This window comes from Bison bison, unplaced genomic scaffold (genome assembly GCF_000754665.1).
Source record: "Bison bison bison isolate TAMUID 2011002044 unplaced genomic scaffold, Bison_UMD1.0 scf7180017864080, whole genome shotgun sequence".
Taxonomy (NCBI): Eukaryota; Metazoa; Chordata; class Mammalia; order Artiodactyla; family Bovidae; genus Bison; species Bison bison.
Window position 1 is genome coordinate 3,503,461 of NW_011494652.1, and position 20,913 is coordinate 3,524,373.

The following is a 20,913-nucleotide window of genomic DNA, read 5'->3' on the forward strand; positions in this document are numbered from 1 at the left end:
GTAGGTAGCTGTTCCCTTCTCCAGGGGATCTTCCCAAGCCAGGGATTGAACCCAGGTCTCCTGCATTGCAGGTGGTTCTTTACCAGCTGAGCCACCAGGGAAGCCCAAGCATACTGGAGTGGGTAGCCTATCCCTTCTCCAGTGGATATTCCTGTACCAGGAATCGAACTGGGGTCTCCTGCATAGCAGGCAGATTCTTTACCAACTGAGCTACCAGGGAAGCCCAAAGTTTTAAAAAGTAGTCAATAAATAAAATCACCCAGCAAAGTGTGTAGAGTGAGAAAAGAAGTGTGCCTAGCTTGGATCTCGGTGACTAAACATATCTTGAACTAGGTATAAAATTCTAGATTGTCAGTTTTTCCTCTCCATGCTATAAAAATATTGTTCTACTGTTTTCCATTATTTCTAACACAAAGTCTTTGGTCAGTCTAGGTAATGTCTTTACTCTCTGGTGTTTTTACAATTTTCTTTTTATCTTTAATTTTTCTTTTTATTTGCTTTTTTGAGGTTCATTAGTTTTCTGAAATCTGAGGACCCACAACTGGAAAGCACAGGTATCCTCCAAGTATAACTCTCTTCTGCTTCTCTTTTCTGTCCTGTAATGCTTATCAGTCATGCGTGACCCCCTAACTAGGGACCATTTCTCTTCATCTCTCCCATGTTTCTAACTTCTTTGTCATTTTATGCTGAATCTGGATCTAACTCTTTATCTTTGTTTATCCTTTCTGACTTTTAATTATTGCTTTTATCCAGGTCATATGTACATAGTTTAAAGAGCTAAATAGGGGATTCCCTGACTGTCCAGTGGTTAGGACGCTGCATTTGCACTGCCGAGGGCCTGGGTTTGAGCCCTGGTCAGTCCATGGGGTCGCTAAGAGTCACACAAGACTGAGTGACTTCACTTTCACTTTTCACTTTCATGCATTGGAGAAGGAAATGGCAACCCACTCCAGTGTTCTTGCTTAGAGAATCCCAGGGACGGGGGAGCCTGGTGGGCTGCCCTCTATGGGGTCACACAGAGTCAGACACAACTGAAGTGACTCAGCAGCAGCAGCAGCAGCAGCAGCAGGGAACTAAGTCCTGAAAGCTATGTGGCTCAGTCAAAAAAAAAAAAAAGTCTAATAATTATACAAGGTTTACGACCAAAAAATGTAGTTCCTGATAATTGTTCCTTATTTTCTGATCTCCAGACGCTTTTGGCCCTTAACCAAATCTTTTAGTATTTGCCTCCATAAATCTAAATAACATGCCTGTATTGCTGCTTCTTTGCTTTTCAGTTTCAGCATGATCTCTTGTTTTTGTGCCATGAAAGATGTGGATTTAGCCTTTTCCTCTTCCTACTCACACCTAACCCCCTCCCAACATGCACGTGGCCTGTTCCCAGACATCAGATGTACTTTGTTAGATCAGTAGTGTTTTTATGACTATGAAAACACATCTAAGGTTTGATTACTGTTCTTCCTCAACTTCTTTCTCTTCTCCCTCACGTTAATACTTAGTTTTTAAATGTATCGAGCACTAACTTAACCCTTAACTCTTCTCTGCTTGTGTAAGTGCTTTCTCAACACATGCAAACACGCTAGGTGCTCAGTGGCCTGGTCTGGAGGAAGCCTTTCCTGCCGCCGTCAAGGTCCTGCTCCTAAGGGGCTGGTTCTCAGCCCTAGGTACAGTTCTCCTTACCCTCCTTCCAGCATTGGTCCCAGGGTTTCCTTTGCTTCTTCCGCATATCTGACCCCCTGGCTCCTGGATAGCATTATCTTCCTCATTCTTGATTCACTGCATTGTTTTCAGGCAGCATGTCGTCCAGCAGCTTCCCAAGCAAGAGTGATGGAGAGAATGTTTTCAGACTGTGCGTGTCTGAAAGTGTCATGTCTGTCCTCACACTAAGATGATCACTTTGGATGGATGGTAGGATTTTCAACTTCAACTAATTAAGTTTTCCTTTAGGATTTGGAAGGCTTTGCTGCATTTTCTTCTAGTTTCTGGTGTTGTTATGAAATTTTTTCTCACCCTTTGTATGAAACCTGTATTATTCTTTCTAGAACCTTCTGGGATCTTCTTTCTGGTCCCTGTGCTCTGAAATCTCCACGAAGTAGATTTGTGGGAAGGTTACCTTTGAAGGACTCACACTTTATAAGGGTTTTTGATGCAGCTCCTACCTTCTGTAGCTCAGATGCTGTCTCCTGTAGCAGCGGCCAATCTGAACGCAAGCTTTGGGCCACTAGGGACCGGCAGAGGGCCCAGACAGCACTTGGCAGCTGCAGACCCACCCCTCTGGCTCACAGTTTCTTTTCACATCCAACAATCTCCTTTACTCTCCTCTTTGTTTGGCATGAATTTTGACACATTATTTAAAATATTAAAATAATAAATGTTAAAATAATTGTACGTAGGAATTCTATAACAGGAAAGTTTCTGCAAGCATGTAGTCCACCATATAACCAGACGCAGAGGCCCTCCTGCCTTCATGCAGCACTCTGTCGGAGGAAGCACACCAGGGCTTCAGGGCTTCCCTCAGCAACCCTGGGAGACCAGGCAGTCAAGTGGCAGAATTCCCATGTCCTGGCTCTAGACGCTGAAACAAATAACTTGGATCAGGTAACATGGGAAACTAGTAGCAGAGCTGATATTAAACCTGCATATGAAGCTCTTTTCCATGAACTGTGCTCAGGAAGAGAACGCTATGGGTCCTCTCTAGTCACAAGCTGAAGCCGTGGGGTGGCTAATGAGCCTTCCAAAGCCTCTCAGGGGTGCAGATTACAGGTAGGTTGTTCGGAGTCTGTCCAGACGCTCAATTCTTACATGAGTTGAAGAAAGTGTCCTGTCCCTCTTCATACTGAAAAACCTCAGGCCTATAAATGCCTCAGTCATGCGGCACGAGAGGAAGCTCCTGCAGGAGCGTGTGAAGCAGTTTCATGGTCATCAACACTGAGAGGTCTTCAAGGATGACACAGCAGAGAAGGTGCTGGCCGCCTGAGCCACAGGGTACTGCCTGTCTGACTCCAGGACCTCAGGGTGGGAGGTGGATGCTCAGACAGGTCTACTCAGCCTGCTACTCTGTGGATTCTGAGTACGTGGAAGACCTGTGTTACCACATGTGACAGCACTCACCTGTGTTTCTGCCCCAGTCGTGTCTCCCTCCTCCACATGCTGACATGGAGTGAAAGTGCAACGAAGCCTGGGTCCACCTCTAGGTCCCTCAGGTTTTGCTCATAGGCAAGGTCTGGCTGAGAAGTGAACTGGCATTCAGTGATGTTGGCTGGGTTGGGATGGTTGATGGGAGAATGGCTCAGTGCTCACCAGCTTACAGCTCACCTGGAACAAGGGCAGTGGGCATCAAGGGAAGGAGGTAATGGATGCCAGTGGACATTGACTGGAATATTGTTTATCCTGCCAACTGCTGTGTTATGAAACCCATGATTTTCACTAGTCTCTCTCTTCTGTGTTGGTCACTGGAGAACATCATCCCAGTGGATCTATTTTCACAGAAAGAGGAGAATCAGGTAACTAAAGGTCGTGTCTGACCCAGCGTGCCGGCCAGCCTTCCCCCATAGGTATATGCATGCTTGTCTTCATCTCCTCGCTGGGTGCCTTTGACACGCTGTGTTGTTTTATCCACAGGTACTGTGATTGCTTTGCTAACGGGGACTTTTGCAACAACTGCAATTGTAATAATTGTTGCAACAATTTACGTCATGAAATCGAAAGGTTTAAGGCCATTAAGGTAAAAATTTCCTTTAAATACACTCATGTTGACACATATATGTGGAATCTAGAAAAATGGTACAGATGAACTTATTTGCAGGGCCAGAATAGAGATACAGATGTAGGGAATGGACGTGTGGACACGGGGAGTGTGGGAAGGGGAGGGTGGGACAAACTGAGAGATTAGGATTGACATACACACACTGCCATGTGTAAAGCACATAGCTAGAGGGAACGTGCTCTATAGACAAGAAGCCCAGCTTTGTGTTCTGTGATGACCTAGAAGGGTGGGATGGGGAGTGAGAGTGGGAGGCAGGCCCGGGAGGTGGGGTTTTGTGTGCCGATAGCTGACTCACTTCGTTGCAGCAGAAACTAACACAACATTGTAAAGCAACTAGACTCCAATTAAAAAAATGCATTTAAAAGTTCCAGGAATATTCACAAAACAATCTCTACAGGTTTCTAATTTCAATATTGGGGAAACCCCAAAGTATTGAAGAGTATACATTAAACAGGACTCTCTTCATGAAGGAGGGGCACTGGCCATGACCAGAAGCTGCTGTGAGAGTGGCAGCCAGAGAAAGACCTTTATTCTCCAACCGGTATCAGGAGGCTTAGAGGGGCAGCAGGGTCCCAGAAGTTTCCGGGTTAAGGACATGCAGATATCCATTTTGTCTTGATTTGGGGTTTGGAAATTTAGATTGTGTTCTGTAGCAGATAAGCCTAAGTTCAAAGAGCATAGTTTGAAAAGGAATAGATGGTTCACTGTGTGAAGAAACCTTGATGAAAGCTCTCAGCCATTGTTAGTTTGGGCTGATTTTTATTCTTCTTGGCTTTGGGCGAAAGGGAGAATCTAGAGGTGAACAGCACCTTGGAGAGCCCCTCAGGCCACCTGCTAAAGACTAAATGCAGGAGAGAGGTTAACCACCACCCCTCCACACCCCCGGTGACGAAAAACCACCGGAGAAGGGAGCACAGCCCACCTGCCCAGGCCATGTCTCGGCGCCCTCTCACTTACCAGAGGAAACTTGGACTTGAGGCTCTCATACTGTGCCATGGTTAGTCTGGTTTTTTCTAAAATAATTTAATTTGCCTCGATTTATAGATAAATCAATTGAAAATCAGTTTTGATACCGGCAGATCCACAGGACAGAAAAAAATAGTGATTCATCTGAAGTTCAACACAGTTGTATTTTCTTTAGGCATAAAGAACACTATCTGCAATTAAAAGTATAAAAAGTTTTATTTAAAAATCATGGAAAGCTGGTAGCAGTGTAAATTGGTGCAAGCACTTTGGAAAATTGTTTGGCAGTAGTTACTAAAGTTAAACCTCTGTTTGTGCTGTGCCCGGCAGTTTCATTCCTGAAAATACAACCCCTAGAAATGAGTGTACATGTCCACCAGGGGCTTGTACAAATATGTTCACAGCAGCTGTGTTCATAATAGCCCCAAACTGGAAACAAGCCGGGTGCCTCTCTGTGCTGGACTGGATAGGTCTGCAGTATATGATGGGTTACACATGTCAGTGGAAAAGGAAGACCTCCATCTCTGCCACAGCCCAGACAGCCTCACAGACACTGCACTGGTGAAGGAAGTCAGATGAACAAAGAGTACATGCTGAATGGTTCCACTTAGCTGAAGTTCCAGAACAGCAAAATTAAAGCAGCGCAAGTCAGAAGATGGGTTCCCACTGGGGTGTGTTGATGGGCAGAAGACATGAGGGACCTCGGGTGGGGAGCTGGACTGTCCTCTGACCTGGCCTGGGTGGGGGCCACATGGGGGTCACACGGGGGTCACAAATGCCCCAATTCATCATATTCCACCATCCCCTCTGCTTCACTAAAAAGTAGAACACACACCAAAGGGTCCTCACTGCAAAGGCCCTTCTGCAGAGCCAGGCTCTGGTGTCAAGACGGATCCCCACACTCATGGTGAGGGGAGAAGGAGCATGGGGCCGCCGCTGTGATGTCCATATTGCCCCAACCCAGCTTAATAAAGAGAACAGGGCCATCTTGTTAGAGAGGTGATTGAGACCTGGGGCTGACCGTGAACTCAGAGACCAGATGCCATCCCTGGGCCACAATCTTCTGACCCCTCGGCGCCTCAGTTTCTTCATCCATCGGGCGCCAAGAGGAGGGGTGGTGTTTGCTCCACAAGGTTGTGTGAGGCTTCAGTGAGAGAATGCATACATCGCACAGAAAGATGCCTGGAACACAGTGCACGTTTAATAAATGTGAGCTGGTAGCAGAGTGCCGTGATCCCAACTATTAACATCTCAGGAAACACTGTACACAGGCGCCGGGAAGGAGCTGTGTTCAAATGGACACAGTGATTTTCTTTGCATCTTTACCGTCCACTATTCCACCTTTAAGTATTCAAGAGAATGGAGCAGGACCGGGGTAGAGGCCCGCTGCTCGTCGTGGCCGCTCCTGAAGTTACAGCTAGACCCAGTTATGGCAAGCCAGATACGTGGCACTAAGCATTGTTTTAAGTAATGAAATATATCTTGATGGAGTTTTGCATTTTCTGTCTTAGGCATGTCTTGATAGAAATCCAGAAGCTTTCCAACCAAAAATTGGGAAAGGAAAACTGGGTGATGTGAAGCCTCGACATAACAAAGGATGTAATTGCAAGAGGTCGGGCTGCCTTAAGAACTACTGTGAGTGCTATGAGGTCAGTCAACAATTGCCAAGCATTATTTTTAAAAGCCAGGTAAATGGTCTAAGTAACTTTGTGGTTAAAAATTTAATTAAGAATTTAATTTTCTTCCTTCCAGGGCTTCTAAAGAGCACTCATCAATCTACCTTAATGTCTCAAATATAAATTTCACTTTATGAAGCAAGGGCTCCTTTGGGAGCATGTCGTCCCCACTGAGCTCGCCCCGAGTGTCCCGGGAGGGTGCCCAGTGCCACAGCCCTGCCCGCTCTACGGCTGCTGATCTGATGCTGGAGCCACCCTCAGGGGCCGGCAGTCTGTTGGCTCCCCGAGGTGGGCTTCTGCCCAGCTGAGCAGAGCAGAGATGCTCTGGGAGGGCAGTGAGGACAGCCTTGTCCCCAGACGAGCCTTCCCCTGGGTGCTTTGAGGGGGCAGCTTCCAAGTGGACAAAGACCAGAATGCACAGCTGCCCTTGCTGCTGGGGAGATGCTGACCAGTTCTCAGACAGAGCTTTGTTTCCTTCCTCAAAAGATTTAAAGGCAGTAGAAGGACTGGTTTTCTCCTTTAGGTTCATCCCTCACTCACCTCCTTTTTCTGTCTCTCTCTGTCTTTCTTTGTGTTGAAGGGAAAGGAAGAAAGAGGGAGGAAGGGAACCCTCAGGCCTTGTCAGTGAAGCAGCCGAGAAGCCCCTCCTGCAAAGACTCTGATTTGCTTGAGGTCTCTTGGGGATGTTCCTGTGAACTTTATTTTTAGAAGATTGTCATAGAAGGTCAGGCTTCAGTAAAGTCTTCCTGATTCTGGAGATCCGGCAGACCTAGCAATCCGCTAGCTCACATTTTGAAAATAGAGTAAAAAACACTGTAGAGCTGAAGGTACAGGAAGGCAGTGGCCTCACCCGGTGGAGCTGCTCTCAAACCTCCTCTCAGTGCCTCCGCTCTGCTCCGCGCCCCCGCTGCTGCCCCAGGGCCCTGGCACCCTGGGGCAGTGTGCCAGCCGCTTTCCCCAGCTGGGCAGAGGGCCTGCAGCGCCTGGTATCACAGCAGACTAGAAATTCCAGACAACCTCCTGCTCAGAACTCCCAGAGGTGCAAACGAAAGCACGCCCCTTTAGACGCAGGTCTGAGTTTCCCTGAGGGAAACCCCCAGGGGCTGAAACCATGAGGAGGCCAGAAACGAGCTAGTCTTCCCGCTGCCCCCAGGTCTGGCTGGCACAAGGGGTTGGCCCCCGGCCCTGAGTGTCACACGACCATGTGACAAGAAACAATGTCCCCCCAACAAGGAAGAGAGAAGGCCCTCCCCTACAACGCCCACCACAGGCCTGGCCTCGGGTGGGTTTCGTGTTTCACCCATGCTCTCAGTGCTGAAGGAGAAGGCTGCCTGGGCGGCTGGAGCTCTAGAATCGGCCAGGGCAGGCTTCCTTCAGAACAAGGGTCAGGTAGAGTCTTCACTGTGTGCCCCCTGGGTGAGGGAGAGACCCAGCTCTGCTCAGGGCTCACACCCACACCCACACACATGCCTTCAGGAGCCCCCTCCCTCTCTCACCCCGGGTGGCGGTGACGTGGATGGAAATGTGCCTTTCTCTTTACATCACCGTCACTCATCCATCTTCACTTCTCCCCTCCCCTTTTTTTCTGGTATGAATATTGCGATTACTACATGTGTGTACACACAAATATAAAACATTAATTAAGGTCCAAATAGTTTTTGTCAGTTTTTGATGAATTCTAGGGCAACCTAATTTTATTAAAGCATTTTATGTTACCAGGCCAAAATTATGTGTTCTTCTATTTGCAAATGCATTGGTTGCAAAAATTATGAAGAAAGCCCAGAACGAAAAACACTAATGAACATGCCAAACTACATGGAAATTGGAGGTTTTGAAGGCGGCCATCATTTGTCACCAACAAAATTTTCAGGACTGCCAAAATTCAGAAAAGATAGGTAGGTACTCTGAACTCAGCCTCTTAATAAGGGAATTCAAGGATAACTTGAGAGGGGAGTTGGGACTTCCTGGTGAAACAGGGCTTAGGATTAAGCGCTTCCACTGCAGGAGGCATGGGTTCAGTCCCTGGTCGGGGAAACTAAGGTCCTGTAAGCCTCACCTCACAGCCAAGAAAAAATTTAAGAGGAGAGTTAAAATGGTTTCCACACTGGAAAGAAAGCATTTTTGTCTGTGGGAGGGCAGGAGATGAGGGATAGGGAAGGGAGCCTCCAGCTTCTCTATCTTGACCAGCCCTCTATCCCACACTGTGTTACCCCAGAGGCGCCCCGCTGCCCAAACCCCTCGGTCCTCTTTGTCCTCCTAGCTCAACCTTTCGGTCCTCACTGTCTGCGTTACCCCTGTTTTGTACAAGAGCAGAGGGCCTCCAGGCCCTCAGGTGGCAAAGGCCTGATCTCTAGACAGCACATGCCTGAACCGCTCTTCACCACAGGAAGTGACGCGAGAAGCGCTCTCAGTGCGTGCTGTACGCCTCACTAAAGGGCGTATGGAGCCCACTTTAGTGGCATGTCGTCCCGTGTAATTATTTTGAGGCCATTTTTTAATATTTTGTAATAATTACAAAAAATATTTGTGATTATTATACTCCTAGGAAGTCTCAAAGGTTGAGTAATAATTTTATTAGATATTGGACTAGATTCACCTGTTTAAAAAAATTTCCTTGAGTTTGATGGGATGGGTCATGTCATGATAAACTACCAGATGTCATTAATTAATTGATAACATGTAGAAAAGACAAATTCCTGCTTTGTTGGTTAGAGACAACAGGAATACTCATCACTGTGACCTGAAGAGGTCTTTATTAGTAAAAATGTACTGAAGCATGGCTGCATCTTCTGTGAAATTACATGTGGAAACATTATTGCCTGACATGGTGATGCTGAGTATCTGATGGAATGTCACAGGGACTCTATACTCTGGAGTCCGGTCTCAAAATGTTAAGACTCTTGACCTGAGGCCAGCCCTGTTCATTCATCTGCAACAAAAGTCATTGTGTATTGCCTTGACAGATTTAAACCAATCCCAATGTCTATATTTTCATAATCTAGAGGTTTGCTAAATTTTCTCAATTTGAGCATGACTTGGGCAACTATCTAGCTAAGTCACAGTTGCCCCCGCAGCCCAGTGAGGAAGTGACTGGTCCTGTATGACGTGGTTCACCTGACTTTCAGAACCACTTCAGGGATGCTGGGGGTGTTGAGAGGCAAGCTGACAGTGTGCCCCCAGGAGGCGACTCCTCAGAGCCCCCGGGCCCCTGGGGAGGAGGGGCCAGCGCCCAGAGCCCGCTGTGCTGGGGCCGCTTTCCTCAGGCAGACAGACTGTGCACGGAGCCCAGACCACGGCTTGTCTTGGCTAAGACTCCTGCTGCTTCAACCCCTGCGCAGCCTGCAGGCTTGATGCTGCAGCCCAGGTTTCCGGGCTCCTTTGTAGATCTAAGTTTGAGAAAATGCAGAATCTTCAGGGAAAAGGATGTCTAGGAGCTGACAGACTCATCTGTCCTCTGCATTGTTCTTCTAAAAGCAGTCCTATATATGGTCACAGGGCATATAATTTCCAGTATTAAGAAAACAACATTAGATTTTACCAGTGGCACTCTTTAAAGTGCTATAACAAGCATGTCCCCTGGACTGTGAAAGGTATTTAAAACAGTGGAGTGACTGAATGTGGCCTTCAACTGGTTTGCTTTGACAGGCGGCCGACCTCGTGCATCTCCTGGGAGGTGGTGGAAGCCACATGCGCCTGCCTGCTGGCCCAGGGCGAAGAAGCAGAGAAGGAGCACTGCTCAGAGTGCCTGGCGGAGCAAATGATCCTAGAGGAGTTTGGCAGATGCTTGTCACAGATTCTCCATATTGAGTTTAAATCCAAAGGGCTGAAAATTGAGTAGAGTACAGCATGAAATACACATGTGTGTAGGTTTTGGCTCCGTATTCTGAAGGAAATCTGTAGTTTAGAAAGATTATTTTAAGGAGCATGAGGCTGTGTCTGTACCAATAGCTTCATCATTAAAAACAAATTTTCTCCCTGCATCAGGACACTGAGGGGCTACTCAGAGTCTCTAAGGGATTTGGTGACTGAAATCATCCCCCACGTTTTGAGGAAGTGCATGACCCTACTGTTGTTGTCTGGGCCCAAGGAGACAGCGTGGGTTCCTGTAATCCTGGGAGAATGGTCTGCACTAGCATTGAGTAATGGAGGGTGGAAGCAGGCCCTGGAGAGAAATACAAGTCCTTTCCTATTGACTTCACCCTCTCCAGGGAATTTTCCTCCTCTGGAGGCTTCTCTGCATGAAAAGCCATAATGATTTTTCCCCTAAATTGTTTAGAAATAAATTCCCCAGATAGGCTGCTAAGGTACAATGTAAAATCTGTAGAGAACTACTAAATACCTTGGAGAATTTCTGAGTGTAAATATTTCCCTGGAGTCTCAGAAATTACTAGTCTCCTCTAGGGTCACCATGAAGTGCAGAGAGTGGGGTTGGTTTGATCAGTAGCCTTTTGAGTTGTGGGGCTGAAATTCTCTAGTTTCTTATATGTTTCTATTTAAATTGTGGAAAAGCACTATCATCCAATTAACTTCTCCATAATTACTGTTATAATATTACTATTGTTTGTAAAATATGGTTAAAATAACTAATTTGCAGAAGTCGGCAGGAAAGATAAGTTATTAAGTTGACTCTCTTTTGGTTCTATTGTAAAAGCAAAGAGGAATAAAAATTTCAAACGCCTTCCATTATTGCAATTAACTTAATAGCTGGACATATTTTTGTTATGTTTCTGTGTTCTTTAAGAGTGTTGGCCCTTGGAGAACGTTTAAAAAGCTCGCTTACACACACACCACTTAAAGAAGCGGGGTCCTGGATCTGGTCACTGGGCACATCAGCGAGCAAGGAGTCTAGGAGCAGGCTGAGATCTGTAGAGCTCGTTTGGAACAGCCTGGCTCTGATGGGGACCAAAGGGGGGTTTGTTGTTGTTCAGTCACTTAGTCGTGTCTGACTAGTTTGTGACCCCGTGGACTGCAGCAAGCCAGGCTTCACCGTCCTTCACTGTCTCCTTGAGTTTGCTCAAACTCATGTCCACTGAGTCGATGATGCCCTCCAACCATCTCATCCTCTTTTACCCCTTCTCCTCCTGCCTTCAGTATTTCCCAGCATCAGGGTCTTTTCTAATGAATCAGCTCTTTGCATCAGGTAGCCAAACTATTGGAGCCTCAGCTTCAACATCAGTACTTCCAATGAATATTCAGGATTAATTTCCTTTACAACTGACTGGTTTGATCTCCTTGCAGTCAAGGGACTCTCAAGAGTCTTCTCTAGCACCACTGTTCAAAAGCCTTAATTCTTTGGCGCTCAGCCTTCTTTATGGTTCAACTCTCACATCCATACATGACTACTGGAAAACTATAGCTTTGACTAATACAAACCTTTGTCAACAAAGTGATGTCTCTTTTTTTTAATACACTGCCTAGGTTTGTCATAGCTTTCTTCCAAGGAGCAAGTGTCTTATAATTTCATGGCTGCAGTCACTGTCTACAGTGACTTTGGAGCCCAAGAAAATAAAGTCTGTCACTGTTTCCATTGTTTCCCCATCTATTTGCCATGAAGTGATGGGACTGGATGCCATGATCTTAGTTTTTTGAATGTTGAGTTTTAAGCCAGCTTTTTCAGTCTCCTCTGTCATCTGCATCCAGACGCTCTTTACTTTAGTTCCTCTTTGCTTTCTGCCATTTAGGGTGGTGTCATCTGCATATCTGAGGTTACTGATACTTCTCCCGGCAATCTTGATTCCAGTTTGAGCTTCATCTAGCCCTGCATTTCGCATTACACTTACATCTGTGATCCACTTTGAGTTAATTTTTGGGAAGAGTATATGGTCTGTGTCTAGATTCATCTTTCTGCACGTGGATGTCCAGTTGTTCTGGCACCATCTGCTGAAAGACTGCCTTTTCTTTATTGTATTGTCTTTGCTCCTTTGCCACAGAACAGTTGACTATATATAGTTTTTCTTTTTTTTTTTTCCTTTTTTGTTTGCTTGTTTGTCTTTTGGCCATAGCACACAGCTTGTGGGACCTTAGTCCCCCGACCAGGGATCAAACCCCAGGTCCTGGGAGTGAAAGCACCAAGTCCCAACCACTGGACCACGAGGGAGCTCCCTATCAGTTGACTATATTCACGTGGTAAGTTTCTGTCTCTCTATTCTGTTCCATTGATCTGTTTGTTGATTTTTCCACAAATATCACACTGTCTTGATTGCTATAGCTTTATAGTAAGTCTTACGGTCAGGTGCTGTCAGTCCTCAAACTTTGCTCTTCTCCTTCAATATCATGTTGGCCACTCTAGGTCTTTTGCTCTTCACGTCACTTTAGAATCAGTTTTTTGACATCCACGAAATAACCTGCTGAGATTTTGATTGGGATTGTGTTGATTCTATAGATCAAGTTGAGAAGAACTGACATCTTGGAAATACTGAGTCTTTCTCTCCATGAACATGGAATATCTATTTAATTCTTCTTTGATTTTTTAAAATGTTTATTTGACTGTTATATACTTGACTGTGCTGGGTCTTTCTTGCTGAACAGGCTTTTCTCTAATCGTGGAGAGTGTGGCTACTCTTTGGTTATGGTGTGTGGGCTTCTCACTGGAGTGGCTTTTCTTGTTTCGGAGCATGGACTCGCTTCAGAGCGAGGGCCCTCGGTAGCTGCTGCTCCGGGCTCTAGAGCACAGGCTCAATTGCTGTGCCGCAGGCACTTAGCTGCTCCACTTCTGCTTTATTGACTACGCTAAAGCCTTTGACCATGTGGATCACAACAAACTGGAAAATTCTTCAAGAGATGGGGATACCAGACCACTTGACCTGCCTCCTGAGAAATCTGTATGCAGTTCAGGAAGCAACAGTTAGAACTGGACATGGAACAATAGACTGGTTCCAGATTGGGAAAGGAGTACATCAAGGCTATATATTATCACCTTGCTTATTTAACTTATATGCAGAATACATCATGAGAAACGCTGGGCTGGAAGAAGCACAAGCTGGAATCAAGATTGCCCGGAGAAATATCAATAACCTCAGATATGCAGATGACACCACCCTTATGGCAGAAAGCAAAGAACTAAAGAGTCTCCTGATGAAAGTGAAAGAAGAGAGTGAAAAAGTTGGCTTAAAACTCATCATTCAGAAAACGAAGATCATGGCATCTGGTCCCATCAATTCATGGCAAATAGATGGGGAAACAATGGAAACAGTGACAGACTTTATTTTGGGGAGTGCTCCAAAATCACTGCAGATGGTGACTGCAGCCATGAAATTAAAAGACGCTTGCTCCTTGGAAGAAAAGTTATGACCAACCTAGACAGCATATTAAAAAGCAGAGACATTACTTTGCCAACAAAGGTCCATTTAGTCAAAGCTATGGTGTTTCCAGTAGTCACGTATGGATGTGAGAGTTGGACTATAAACAAAGCTGAGCACCATAGAATTGATGCTTTTGAACTGTGGTTTTGGAGAAGACTCTTGAGAGTCCCTTGGACTGCAAGGAGATCCAACCAGTCCATCCTAAAGGAAATCAGTCCTGAATATTCATTGGAAGGACTGATGCTGAAGCTGAAACTCCAATATTTTGGCCACCTGATGTGAAGAACTGACTCATTGGAAAAGACCCTGATGCTGGGAAAGATAGAGGGTGGGAGGAGAAGGGGCCGACAGAGGATGAGATGGTTGGATGGCATCACCGACTCGATAGACGTGAGTTTGAGGAAACTCCAGGAGTTGGTGAGGGACAGGGAGGCTTGGTGCGCTGCAGTCCATGGGGTCACAAAGAGTTGGACACGACTGAGTGACTGAACTGAACTGAACCATGTGTGGGATCTTCCGGGGCTAGAGATAGAGTCAGTGTCACTTATATTGCAAGGAGGATTCTTATCTACTGGACCACCACGAAGTTCCTCATATAGATCTTGTAAGTGTTTTGTTAGATTTATACCTAAGTGTTTTATTTTGGGAGTACTAACATAAATGGTATTGTGTTTTTAATTTCAAATTCCACTTGTTCATTAGTGCTATACGGGAAAGAGACTGACTCACATATATTAACCTTGTATCCTGCAACCTTGCTATAATTGTCTTTCTCTCTGAGGAGTTTGGGGACTGATTTTTAACATGGTCATCTTTGAACAAAGTAAGTTTTATTTCTTCCTTCTCAACCTGTATATTTTTGATTTCCTTTTCTTTCACATTAGCTGGAACTTCCAGCACGGTGCTGAAAGGTAGTGATGAGAGGGGACATCTCTGTCTCGTTCCTCATCTTAGTGGGACAGGTTCTCGTTTCTCACTGTTAAGTATAGTGTGTGAAGAACCAGCCTGCCAGTGCAGGAGACTTAAGAGATGCAGGTTTGATCCTTGGAGGGGGTCATGGCAATCCACTCCAGTTTTCTTGCCTGAGGAACCTGGCAGGCTACAGTCCATAGGTTTGCAGAGTCGGACATGACTGAAGCGACTTAGACCCATGCATGTCGGGTTTTGTTGGATATTCTTTATCAAGTTGTAGATATCCTTTATCGATTCATTGATTACCAAAGGCTTTTTTTTTTATCATCTACGGGTATTGGATTTTGTCACATGCCTTTTCTGCATCTACTGGTAAGATCCTGAGATTTTTCTTATTTAACCTATTTATGCAATGGATTGCATTAAAATTTTTCTTTTTTTGGCTCTGCTGGTCGTTCGTTGCTATTCTCAGGCTTTCTCCAGTCGTAGCAAGCAGGAGCTACTCTTCCTATGGTGCTCAGGCTTCTCACTGCAGCAGCTTCTCTTGTCTCAGAGCGTGGCCTCTAAGGTGCTCAGGCTTCAGTAGTCCCGGCTCTCAGGCTCCAGAGTGCAGGCCCAGTAGCTGGGACGCCTGGGCTCTGCTGCTCCTCAGCATGTAGGATCATCCTGGAACAGGGATTGAACCTGTGTCCCCTGCACTGGCAAGTGGATTCCTACCCACTGTACCACCAGGAAAATCTTACATTAATTGACTTTTGATTGTTGAACCAGACTTACATACGTAGGTGAAATCCCACTTAGTTGTAGTGGGTAATTTTTTTATACTCAGTCGGATTTGACTTGCAATACTTTGTTGAGGATTTTCGCATTTATGTTCATCAGAGATATTGGTCTGTAGTTCTCATGTAGTGTTTGTGTGTGTGTCTTTTTTAGGGTAATATTGCACTCATAGGATGAGTTAGAATGAGTTGGGAAGTTTTCCCTCAGCTTCTGTGTCCCAGAAGGGATAGTAAAGAATTGGAATAATTTTTTCCTTAAATATTTAGTAGAATTCACCAGTGAACATACCAAAACCCCAAAATATATTTTAGTAGCTTCTTAAAAATGTAAACATTTCATTTTAAGGTAATTGTGATTTATACACAATTGTAAGAAATAATAGAGAGAAATGTACCCTTTATCTAGTTTTCCCTAGTGGTAACATCTTGCAAAGCTTTAGTGCAGTATCACAGCCAGGATGGTGACATTGACACAGTCAAGATGCAGAATTCTGTCGCCTCAAGGCTCCCTCAAGTCACTCCTTCGTATTCACACCCCCCGCCCTCCTTTTCCCCTCCCCTCCAAGCCCTGGCAGCCACTAGTCTGTTCCCCACATCTGTACCTTAGTGGCTTCAGGAATGCTATATAGACGGCATCGTGCAGTATGTGACTCAAGTTCCCTGGAGATCGCCAGGTTGTTGTGAGTCTTCATACTCGGGCCTTTTCCACGCTCTGTAGTCGGCGTGGGTGACGAGAGAATAGCCCGTTGAAGGGCAGCTGAGCTGTTTGCAGTCGTTGGCTGTTGTGAGTAAACTGCTGTGAATGTTCGTGTGTGGGCTCTCGTGTAAGGCGAGTCTTCATTTGTCTGGGGTGAGTGCTGGGAGCGCAGTGGTTGGGTGGGATGGCTGTGGCATGTTTGATCTTTACAGCTGTGATCAGCTGTCTTCAGAGCAGCTGAGTCGCACTGCATTTTCGGCAGCAGCGTGAGGAACCCACGCTCTCTGCCTCCTCACCAGCAGGTGGCGCTGCCACTGCTTCTTCAGCCCTTCTAACGGGTGTTGCGTGATTCTTGGCCGTGGTTTTAATGTGCAGCCCCCTAAACGTTAATTATGCTGAGCGTCTCTTCTGGTGCTTTTTTTCCATCTCTGTAAGCTGTTCAGTGAAGCGTCTGTTCATGTATTGTGCTCATTTTAACTGGATTTTTTGTTGAGTTTTGAGAGTCCTTTAAATGTTTTAGAAAACAGTCCTTGATGGGATATGTGGTTTGTAAATATTTTCTCCCAGTCCTTAACTTGTTTTTTTCATGCTCTTTCTTGATGGGCATCGTGTTGTCTGTGTATCCATTCAGAGACAGTCGACCTCTTCCCTCTGCTGAGGAGGCAAGAAGGGACCCAGGTCTCCACACAGCGTCATCCCTGGGCCCTAACTTCCTGCTGCCCTGCCTTCCTCCTGACTTTGAGTCTCCTGAGTTTATGTACAATGTCCAGGGCTTTTCACTGCACTGACAGGGGGATATGAGAAAACACACCTACTTTCAAGCTTGCAAGTCAGCAAACATCACATTTTAAGCTTAGATCAGAGGTGATCAAGCTTTCTGCTTTCTAGAGCCTTCTTTGTTGTTACCACGGATAAAATAGGGTAAAATCCAGACTTTAAAATGGACCACTAGTATCTCTCTTTTGCAATGTATTAAAAACAAAAGTTGAGTTGTATGTTAGAACGTCATGAGCTGTGATTCTTGTCATCTTCCTGAGACTTCACCGCCCTTCCCCAAGGCCTTCCTTAGCCTCCCAGTACCTCTCCCCTCCTCTCAGGCATCACCTTCTCCTCCCTCCTGGAGGAGCTTCCCAGGGAGGCAGACTCGCCCTTCCTCAGCCTGGTCTCCCTCTCAGCCACCTCACCCCGCCCCGAGTGCACCCGAGCAGCGTGGCTCTGTGCAGATGGCGGGGGAGGCCCCTGTCCTTGGCCTTGGATAGCAGCCCTCAGCTTTCGTGACTGCTCCTTGCAGGACAGACAGCCTCGTGGAAAATTTCCCCACTCTCTCCTCTTCCACCTCTCAGCCGGTCCCCTGGGCAGCTCTCAGGCCTGTCTGTGAATTCTCCACTTCCTCTGGGGTTTGGTGAACTCTTCTCCTTGGAAATACTGGCCACGATTGGCAACTGATTTACCCAGCATAGCCATGGCCAGCTCCAGCCACGTTCTCTCCGAGAAGTAAAGCATCTCCTCCACAGCCTTCCTCTGAGAAGGGCCACTGAGTCCATCACTTGTGACCAGCAGATGGCACCACGCCGCTCCCCGCCCCTCGCCTCTCGCTGCCACCGTCTCTCCCACTCCATTTACACCTAAACGGCAGTAGAGGCTTGGAGCAGGTGGGGCAGCGGGGGTGAGATTGCAGAGCTCATCCTGGAGCCCACATGGCTGCGCCTGCACCGAGGCCCCTGAGATGCTCTCCTGCCCGCCAGGTGCGATGCTGGAAGCCAGAGTGTGGCCCCGGCTCACCTCTGTTTCTCTGGCAAGGGTGGTTTCCTGAGGGAGTTCAGCGTGGTGAGGAGAGACAGCCGCAGACAGAACTCCGACCGGGGCAGCGCCACACTCGCTGGGCCTGCACACAGCCCTGCTCGGGGAGAATGAACAGGAAGGTGTCCTGGGAAGGCCACCATGGAGCGGGACGGTGTGGGACGTGTAGGAGTTTACCAGGCACTGGTAGGGAGGTGGGCAGAGGTTTCAAGTGAGAGAGACTGGGCCAGGGGCTGCAGATGGCAGGATCTGGGGCTCAAGGCACAGGGAGGCTGCCAGAGCAGGCTGGGTGGCTCCCGGTGTGGATGGAAGGGGGCAAGGCCCAAGGCAGGGCAGGCAGACTGCAGGCGGGTGCGGGGGGAGCGTGAACGGGGTATGTGCGGCCCCTGCCAGCTGCTGATGCCGGGCGCAGGACCAGCCTGCACACCTGGTCCTCCTGAGCACTCTGGGCAGGGGCCTGGCCCCCAAGCTCTGACAGGGCTTCTGGGGGTGCTGGGGCCCCCGCGGGCCTGGGGGAATTAGAGCAACTCAGAAGAGGAGCCTGAGGATGGTGAGGGCAGGAGGTGAAGGACGGCCTGGCACCTGTGGGACCTGCGGGCGGTGCGCCTGCACCCTGAGCTGGGATGGCCCACCCGGGCATGCGCGTGGTACATGCCAGGAAGAATGGCTGGGGGCAGGAGGGAGAGTGCCTATGAGTCGCAAGGGAGAGGAGGCTGGGCTGGGCTAGGCCTCGGAGAGCTAACCCGTGTCTACTTCTTCCTGGAAGCGGGTGGTCAGCGCCACACTTGGCCGCATGCTGCAGTCACCTGGGGAGCATGGGAACGCAGTGGGCACCCGGACTGACTCCGGGGTCTGCGGGCCACCTGGGCCCCCAGGGCTGAGAGGTGCTGCTGGGGCGGAGATGGCGGGAAGACCACCCCGCTTCCTCCTCAGGTCTGCTCGGGCTCCTGAGAAAGAGCCCACGAGCCGGCACTGAACGACTGTCTGGCTTCGTGCCGTCACCTGTTTCCTTCTCTGGTCTTTGGTAGGAAGACCAAGATTTCTACTCTTAGTCCCCATGCGCTGTCCTTAACTCAGCATCAACCTAGCGCACCTCCTGATCCAGAGGAAAGCCACCGTGTCTCGGATGGCGGCCGCCTGACCCACCACGCGACTTGCGGTGCTGTGTGGCGGTGCCCGCCTCGTGCGGCCCCTGCACTGCGGCCGCCCCTCGCCGCCCTTCACCTTCACGAGCCCTCACGTCCGCCTCCACGTCACTCCTCACCGCTCAAGCTCAGGGCTGCGGTAGGCCGTTTCCCCCATCTCCCCATGTCATCTCCCCATATGAGGTCAGGGTTCTGTTTGTGGTTTTGTCTGTCTCAGAAACAAATTTACCTTCATAATTATCTTTGACTCAGCTTCATATTAAGACAACTTTGTTCCCTAAACGTGAGTGACAACAGAAGGTGTCTCAGAGATACCCTAGATACTCTGGAATTAGAGGGTACAGGTTTTATCCAATACCCGTGATTATAAACAAGCATCGTCCTTTAAAAACGCATCGGTGGCAGGGGTGACGAGCCAGACACCTGGAAGGAAATGAGAATCACAAGCCATTGCTGGTTTTTTTTTTTTTTTAATTTTGCCACTGAAACTTATGACCAAAGGGGAAAAACCTGAAATGGTACGGACACAGCATCAGGGCAGCGGGGATGGGGCGGTTGCCATGCGATGGGCATCCTCCTGGAGCACGACTGCGCGTGACACAGGGAGACCGACGCGCGGGAGCCCGCTCAGGACCTCTCGGCGTCTTCTGCGGACTCTGCTGTGGGGAGACTGGGCAGGCGCTCCAGGGCGCCGGCGTCTGCAGGGGAAGGGCCACACTCACAGATCCCCCGCGTCGACCCCGGCATCAGGCATGCGCCACAGTTAACCCCCACACTGGGCGTGCATTTGGGTAATAAAAATCAATGTCCCCTAAGGAAGGAAGTTGCGTGCGGCAACATTCCAAGCAGAACAAATAAACCATGAGGGCCAGTCCGCCCCTGCCAGAAGAGTCACCGGTTTTCTCCACAGACGTCTCCCCAGAGGCTCCACTGGGCTCTTGGTTCTGAGGTTTCTAAGTCCTTCTCCCACAGTCCCACTGCCCATGGATGTTTCTGAGGGAAAGCCGCAAGCTTAATCGCCCCAACTCCTCCCCCGCTAAGCCGCCCCTAAAAGCAGTGGAGCCTGAGAGCAAGTGGATCAAGACAAAACCCAGAAATCATCGTCACTCTTCCAACTAGACAACAGAACAGTGACAACCCTGGTGTCTCCCTTGGAGCCTCGGAGTGGCCTGCGTCCCGCTGTGTCCCCAGGCCACCTCCCTGCGGTGACCTCTCAGAGCCCCTTCCACAGGGCGGCTTTGATTAAGGCTAGACTCTCACTGGGGCAAGAACGGCAGTCACAAGCACAGAAGTGCTAAGGTGGGATGGGCCATGGGAGGCCCCCTCGTCTGCAGTGTCCATGGAAGAGCCTAGATCCCAGGCTGCAGAGCTGTGGGGGTCAAACGCAGCTGCCCCCCAGGAGACTGCCCCCGGTGAAAGTGCAACCAGGCCCCTGGGCTCCGGGTGGTCTGCGGAGAGCCTGGCTGTGTGTAGTGACTGCGGCCCCACAGGGACAGCCGCCGTCACCACGTCCAGGAGTCTGGGTCGGCAGCACAAGTGAACCCGGCCCCCCTGTGGCTGGTGCCAGCCCCAGCCTTGTCACCCCTCCCACCAGCGGGACTAGGTGTGAGGTGGACCCGGCTCCTCCCCAGGAGAAGTCCATGGAATTCTTTCTCCACAGGCTTCCAAGAGGTGGGGTTTCCCCTCGGTGTACTTCACGTACCTTTGAGATGCAGGAAAGTCAGAAACTCGATTATCGTGCGCACGACGTTGTTCTCCGCCAGCGGTCTGTCAAAGCTTCCTAGAAACCAGAGGGGGCAGGGGTGACAACCGGGTGCCCGTCCTAGACCTGGGCACCTGGGGGCATCACTGGGACGCCCCTCCCTCCCTCCCAG

General features: G+C 48.5%; 2 protein-coding genes across 2 annotated transcripts in view; one reads left to right on the top strand and one right to left on the bottom strand.

The window, feature by feature from the left end:
• Nucleotides 1-10,243, top strand: part of MTL5 (metallothionein-like 5, testis-specific (tesmin)) — a 40,238-nt gene extending 29,995 nt beyond the window's left edge. The window contains exons 7-10 of the mRNA XM_010837656.1: nt 3,622-3,724; nt 6,241-6,378; nt 8,125-8,300; nt 10,051-10,243. Coding sequence (XP_010835958.1) covers nt 3,622-3,724; nt 6,241-6,378; nt 8,125-8,300; nt 10,051-10,243 — 610 coding nt within the window. The remainder of the gene's footprint in view (nt 1-3,621; nt 3,725-6,240; nt 6,379-8,124; nt 8,301-10,050) is intronic.
• Nucleotides 10,244-19,496: 9,253 nt separating this feature from the next.
• The window catches only part of GAL (galanin/GMAP prepropeptide), a 6,058-nt gene continuing 4,641 nt past the window's right edge, over nt 19,497-20,913 (bottom strand). Inside the window, exons 5-6 of the mRNA XM_010837657.1 lie at nt 20,742-20,819; nt 19,497-19,737 (exon numbers count right to left, since the gene is read on the bottom strand). Coding sequence (XP_010835959.1) covers nt 19,667-19,737; nt 20,742-20,819 — 149 coding nt within the window. The 3' untranslated portion in view covers nt 19,497-19,666. The remainder of the gene's footprint in view (nt 19,738-20,741; nt 20,820-20,913) is intronic.